At 39.1% G+C, this 7,557-nt stretch overlaps 1 protein-coding gene across 1 annotated transcript; it reads left to right on the forward strand.

Annotated features, from left to right (window-relative positions):
* Positions 1-911: 911 nt before the first annotated feature.
* Positions 912-2,129, forward strand: LOC113272008 (F-box/kelch-repeat protein At3g06240-like). The gene has a single exon (XM_026521925.1). It carries the CDS (start codon positions 912-914, stop codon positions 2,127-2,129), a length of 1,218 nt encoding a protein of 405 aa, XP_026377710.1.
* The last annotated feature ends 5,428 nt before the right edge of the window (positions 2,130-7,557 follow it).

Genomic DNA, 7,557 nt, shown 5'->3' on the forward strand with positions numbered 1-7,557 from the left:
TGAAACACTGAACTTATAATGTAATGGATATTTCGCAAAATATACTACTTTAGCACAGGGACCGATCCAAGAAGTTCTAATTTTTTTTCTCAGCCTGGGCTAACATCCTTGGTCCAATATAGCATTTCAATTTTTAGGTAGTTGGGCTGTGACGATTATCTGGGCTAAAGCCCGGGTTAGCCCAGCTGTGGGTCCGTCAGTGCTTTAGCAATTTGAGTTGATAATAAAGAGCAAAGCACTTTGAAAATGACATTGTTGATAAAAAGCCCTAAACTAACTAAACGAATTATAGCTTTGCTAAAGGAGTCATGGTATATAGTTATACGAGTGTGTGGAACTGTGGATACCTTGAGAGCAAAATTTATCTGGCTGAATGTGAACTAACTACAGAACACTGTAAGACACGCAATGTTACCATCATGGAGAAAGTGGTTATCAAGTTCTTTTTGGCCGTGAAAGACAAGATGGAAGATGTTCTATTGTGCATTCTTATATGTGCGAAATTCTCAAAATGAAGAAGAAGCTAAATACGAAGTTCGGTGGTCCCAAATTTAAAAGGGCCTTAGGAAGTGGTCTTATATACTTTTAACTAGTACTTGCAGCCGGAAAAAGTTGGCCGGCTGCATGTTCTTAGGGCACCAGTACTACTGTCTAAACTGTACTCTTTCTAATTTCTATAACTTGGTATTTCCGTTTCTTACCAATAGTGGTTTCCTTATTTAGTTGTGTTTCTTTGTGAAGTTGTGTTTCCTTATTCGATTAGACCTCTAAAGCTATATATAAGCTTCTGCTGTAGAACTAATAGTATTATTTGTTGCTGTTGTCAGATTTATTATACAGTCACCGGCCCGGTGTCTAAACCTGTATTCCAAACGTCGTATATATAAGTATTAAGCGACTGGTTGATAATAATGAAAACCCTAATTGGTGTAGAAAAAAGAAGAAGCATAAAGTTGTCATTGTCGAGCCTTCCGGAAGAGATTCAGGTACTTATTCTTTTGAGGTTACCAGTGGCATCCATCTTAACTTGTAAGTGCGTATGCAAGGTATGGTTTTCTCTAATCACTAGCCCTGTATTCGTTAAGGATCACTTAAATCTAAGCATTCAATCTAAAAACCCTCGTCTTATGTTTATTGATCATGTGTTTCTTCATCATCAGTACGAGAGCGTGTTTAAAGGGAATCTTCCGATGTACTCTGTCGATTATAATTCAGTAGCATCTTCATCAGGTGACCCTATATGTAATATTGGAGCAGCTACGCGAATGGATTACCCATGGCCATTGGAATGTAAGGGACAACACAGACATGTTTTCTTTTGTGGCTCTTGTAATGGCTTGGTTTGCTTAGGTATCACTTATGATATTGAAACTAAGGATGATAACATGTTTATAATTTGGAATCCAACAACGAGGGAATATAAGCAAGTAACACCTCAACATGATCATATGTTGGCCTACGGTGAGTATGGGTTTGGCTATGATTGTAGAATTGATGACTACAAGCTGGTAAGAATTGATAAGAAATCTGGCTGCACTGAGATTCTTGTCTATACATTAGGACCAGATTCATGGAAAACTATTGGAATTGATCTTTATTACAAGTGTAATCCTGGACAGGGCGGAGTGCTTTTGAATGGGGTTCTTCATCGGTTTGGCACTACGAGTACCGTCACCCGAAATACTTCTTCTGATGTTATAATAGCTTTCAGTATTAGCAATGAGGAACTTATTCATGTGCCACTTCCTGAAGGAATTACTCCATTAGCTCCCGAAGCAACTAAATCAATGGGACTCTGGGAAGACTGCCTTTGCTTAGTTGATAATAACGTTGATATCCGTACTGATGTATGGGTGATGCAGAATTATGGCGTGAGAGAATCTTGGACTAAGAAAATCACTATTTCCCATACAGTAGTTACGAAATATTGTTATCCAGAGCTGATATGGTCTCACAAAGACGGTGAGATTCTGATCCAAACTTCATACCGTTTTGTTTTATTTAACCCAACGAATAAAAGAGTTAGAATGGTGCGTCTGCATGATATTAGCGAGTTTCTTATTGTTGTACAGAATTATGTGGAGAGCCTAGTTTCACCGAAAGGAACTTTTCAAAGGAAGACGAAGTAAAGTGAAGGTTACAACTCACATATGTTTCGTAGTTAGCTATCAAAATCAATGCCTGATATATAGGGGTTTGATACATTTTCTTTGTGCATTTTTTTCTCATTCTTATCTAGTATGTACGCAATGAAAACTATCACACTCAAATAGAACAAAAACTAAAGGTAGTGGAACTTGAATTCTTTACTTATCGATAAAACTATATTCCTTTCTAATCAAACTAACAGATCTAACAATTCCGCGAACGAAACGAAAGATTTCCCCCTAACCAAATGGTCTTTTAACCAAAGAACAACAATTTCGATCTAGAAAGGTACCGTTTATTTTCCTGGCCAAATTGGGGTATACCTAATGAGACAAAACCCAGGTCATTTAGAAGTAAAACATGCCACCCCTTAACCATGTATTCTCTAAATGGCTAATATACCCTTGTTTAATTAACACTAATAAATTTGACTAGGCTAATTGAAATTATGAATTCAAGTTATGAGATTTTGTTTTTGATTGAACTCATGTGAGAAGATTTTTGATGAAATTTTTTTCTTTCGAGAATATTTTTTTTAACGAAAATGAAAGTAACTACCCAAACACTTCTAAAAACAGGATTGCAAAGCTGATGTATGAAATCATACTCAAAATTAAAGAAGAAATCAACACTTTCAGTTCTGAAACTATGAAAAGTCGGCAAGGTTGACGAATGAAGAAGATGCCGACTAATTTTAGCCGGCAAGGTCGACGAATTAAGAAAATGGCGACTAGCTTTGGCCGGCAAGGTCGATGAATGAAGAAGATGCCGACTTTATTATTTTTGACACACATGAGACTATTGTAAATGCTTCACTAGACGACATCTTATTGATTTCTTACCTTGCCGACTATCTTATAGTCGACAAGGTCGATAAAAAAAATACCCCGCCGACTATACGATTTCTGACATATAGAGATAGGTGTTATAAATGCATAATTAGCCAGGAAATGTATTAATTTCATAACTTGCCGACTAAACTACAGTCGGCAAGGTATAAGGATGAATACCGTGACAATCCTGTAAATGCTAATTTCAGAGATGAAAAGTCGCTGATATTCAACCTAGGAAGCTGCCGACTAGTATTAGTCGGCAAGGTCGACAAAAAACTATCCTGCCGACTAGTATTAGTTGGCAAGGTCGACAAAAACCATACCCTGCTGTAAAAATTTGGAATCATACATGATTTGGGATTGGGTATGATTCTGTACCCAATTTCAAACCGCGTATAAATTTGTACTCGGTTTGAGATTGGTACAAAATCATGCCCAATCTCAAATCCCATATCCACATTTTTTTTTGTTTTTTTTAGTTTCGTTTTGATTTTTGATTTCATCACATTCGGTCTGAATTGGGTTAGAATTTTGAAGATAGATTTTGAAACTTATTTGGGTGATTTATTTGGATGATCAGTCGGCAGGGTATTAATAATAAGGGTAATTTGGTCTTTAAGCGACACCCCTTAGTACACCACCTTGGATGGGAACAAAACAGGTATACCCCAATTAATCTGGGTATACCCCAATTTGGCCAGGTTTATTTTGTGTTATCCTGAACTATATAAGTGTTTATTACGGACTGATCGTTCGTAAGACCAGTACGATCTATTGGGTCAAGTTCTTCTTTAATCGATATCTTGGGCACATAACAAGACAGGTTTTTCCAAATTGCGCCAATGGTACAACCAAATGGTGCAAACACAAGGGTTTATATACTGCAGATTCACTTACTTGCGAATCGAGATGGTATATCAAGACTCACCAGGACTTCAATGTTCGAAGTATATATAAGGCTAAGTCCTATCGACTAGATTGAGCTGCTAGATTGGAAGTTAAGTGTTGCAATTCAAAAAAAAAGTGTGGCCTAAAAGTTAACACTAGTTCTCTCTCCTAGCATGTGCTCGCGAGATTGAAGTGTTGAATGGTTCAGCGTTCAAAAAGTGATCTTAGCGCTGAACCTTTCAACGCTCACAAAAATCACAAAATTTGATCTGTCGTGTGAAATTTAAAGCGCTGAACCGAACAACGCTGGGCAGTGGTCCCAGCTGATGTGGACCGCTAATCTAGCAGATTAACACTCCCATATGACTGTTAATCTAGCTGCTAGATTAGAAGACCATAGGACTTAGCCTAACCACCGAACATCTTAGATGGAATTCCCAACCAAACAACACGAGTTAAGTAATTTCGCATAAAGTTTTGCACACATCATGCCAAATGGCATAACCCTGTTGCGAAAGGCATGTAAACCAAACTTAAGGACCTTTGGAAGTGGTCTCCACATTCTCTACCTAAAGCAGGAAAAAGTAGACCGACTTGCATATCAACCCTAATCCAGTACTAGATCCTATCCCGCTGGATCCATTCTTTAAAGTTCAATCTAGTGAGAGATCTCACACTCTTGACCCACAAAAACTGGTTAACTCGTTATGCACTACAGGAAAAATCATCATTGACGACACTTTATTAGCGTTGTAGTACACCTACGACAACTCTATTTTATGCATTGTGTAGGTGGGGTATTGTAGAAAGTCCAAGCTTTTCTACAATACTTGACTAAGAGTTGTAAAGGGTGATGTGATTCATTGTTCGATAATATTTTCCCAAAGTTGTGATTCTCTTTCGATTTGTTTTTAAATCCTAACACAACCCTTGCTTGTGTTGTAGGAATATCTTGGACAACAAAGGATGCATATCGTACAAATATGTAACACAACACTTGTTAAAATTGTAGGAAAATCTTGGACAACGAAGGATGCGTATCGTACAAATATGTAACAAAACACTTGTTAAAATTGCAGAACTATCTTGGACAACCTAGGATGTGTATCGTAGAAATGTGTAACAACTCTTATTAGTATTATGAATAATATTTACACTATACTTGTTAGAATTGTAGAAATATCTTGGACAACACCTAATTTGTGTAGTTGAAATATGAAACACAACTCTTATCAGAAGTTGTGTGCAAAAAGCATTTTCGAAAAAAAATTATAGCTGAAACCGAATTGCCGAAAGTATTTCACATTCACACATTAAGCTGCCAGTGTAACACATTTACATTCATTCAAATGACCATTTATTTAAATTATAATGAAATGAAACCTGCACCCATAAATCCAATGACCATTTCCGTAAAAATCAATATTCATTGTACAATTCATAACTTAATTCATCAGTTAACACTTAACTTTAAAAAAAATATCCAAGTCTACAAGTCCTAGCTAATAGGTTTTAATTTGCCTTGGATACAATTGTAAAGCAAACCAACAAATCCTGAATCTCCACAAGTTGGAGTCTGCTTTTTTCCAGATTGGATAGATGCAGTTGGAGGTTACTTAGTAATTAATACCTGTGGAATTTCCAAGAGATTCAAACAAGTTAGTTTTCTCGAAAAGTACTTCAACAAAATCCCTTCAAGCAAATGAAAAAGATTGCAGCAAATAGTTAGCAATTGACAGAAGTGCATGTCTTACAATAAGAAAAATTATTCAAGTTCAGTTCCAACTTCCAAGGGAACTACCTAATTTCATTAAGGCTCTCCACTGCTTTCTTTGGGAACATCTAATTGGACTGTGACTGACAAAACACAAAGAGACAAAAGAAAAAGAATTAGAAATGAACGAGCCAAACATAGGTGGATTATACACATGGAAGACAAACCAAATGCAGTAAGCTAAATATTAAGCCAACTACATACAATTTAGCAATATTCAAGGACAATCAGATGTATTTCGACATACGCAGAAAAACAAACATACTGAAAACACTATGAGTTTGATAGAAATGTTTAAAAACGGAAAGAAAGAAGTTTCACATGTTATCCTCAATTAACTCAAGTAACAAGCTTTACAGGTGTTGATGGTGGTTTTTAGCTTAGGGTTAAAATCGTAAAACTGTACCATTGACATGACGTCACTATGACCATTAGCACATTTATTGAATCGATCAGCATGCCTACGCAAGAATTACTGGGGTACCTTTTTTTTATGGGTCATGTTCCACGGCAGAACCCTTAACATCGACTAACATCATCTATGCCAAACCCTAATTCTCATGCTATCACACCAAGGCATGCCAACCATGCCAGCCGCACCACTGTGCCAATGAAAAATCATGCCAGCCACATCTATGCGCCAAGGCATGCCAACCATGTCAGCCGCACCACTGTGCCAATGGAAAACCATGCCAGCCACATCTCCGCGCCAGGGCATTCCAACCATACCAACCGCACCATTGTGCCGATGGAAAACCATGCCAGCCACATCTCCGCGCCAAGGCATGCCAAACATGCCATACACACCACTGTGCTAATGGCAAATCATGCCAGCCACATCTCCGCACCAAGGCATGCCGACCATCCCAGTCGCACCACCGTTGTGGCGGACCGGGAAATTACGCCCCTGGCGCGTTGCCCCGCAGGCCGCAATCTCCCCGGTGCGCCATGATGAAGCTACGGGCCGGGACTTAAGGCTAGGAAAATGCCCGTCCATTTTCCCTTGCAAGCATGCTCGTGGGGCATGATTGCGGGTGACTTAGCTTCCACACCGTTCCAAACTTACCCTTGTCCGCTAAAGGGTCTAGGGTCATAAGGCCAAGGCCGATGCATGCAACTCAGCCCTTGCCATTCCCTACCGTATCTTGCTTACCAACTCTTCATATCTTGATAGGAAGTATGAGCATACCACCTGCTGACATGCAACTAAGCCTCATCAAGCATGGCCGCAATCATCTCTTGCATCGAGCTACCGAGCTTAGATGATATGAGGGGCCAACGTGCTGGACCGGCAATGCTGCAACTCATTGCGGCTGCCTACGTACCCTCCTCTACTCTAAAGGGATCAAGCACAGACCGTAGTTCACCCTCGAAGGGACAGAAACTTAACCAACTCGTTTGGAAGGCCGTATCCTAGAAAAATATGGTAATGGCCTGGTCCGTAGGCCATTCCGTCAAAGATGCATAATGATTATGCATCATCGGGTCCATGACATGGCATAGTGATGCCTAAGCATCAAATTCCCTCTTCGCAAGGCTACACAACTATAAATGAGCTTTAGGCATCATTTATACTCCTCCAGATAAGCTATGAAGCTTACTTGGTACATAGTCCGCATATGCACCTTCAACCAAGTACCCCTCCCTATATATTTCTTAATGGAATTTCTACAAATATGTTTAGGGGAGGAGATTGACATGCCTTCTTCACTGTTCATCGCAATGATTGCGTGCAATGATTGTGCATAAGGATTTCGCAACATTCGTCCGGCCAGCCCTTTCTGGCCTGATGCACAATGATTGTGCTATATTGGCTCTAGGCCAATAACTTTCGTGATGCACAATGATTACGCTGCAAACTCAAGGCCACCTACTCAACTAGCCTAATACATCATGATGATGTGATACTTGCTC

The sequence above is a fragment of the Papaver somniferum genome, chromosome 4, assembly GCF_003573695.1.
Source record: "Papaver somniferum cultivar HN1 chromosome 4, ASM357369v1, whole genome shotgun sequence".
In the NCBI taxonomy this organism is placed as follows: Eukaryota; Viridiplantae; Streptophyta; class Magnoliopsida; order Ranunculales; family Papaveraceae; genus Papaver; species Papaver somniferum.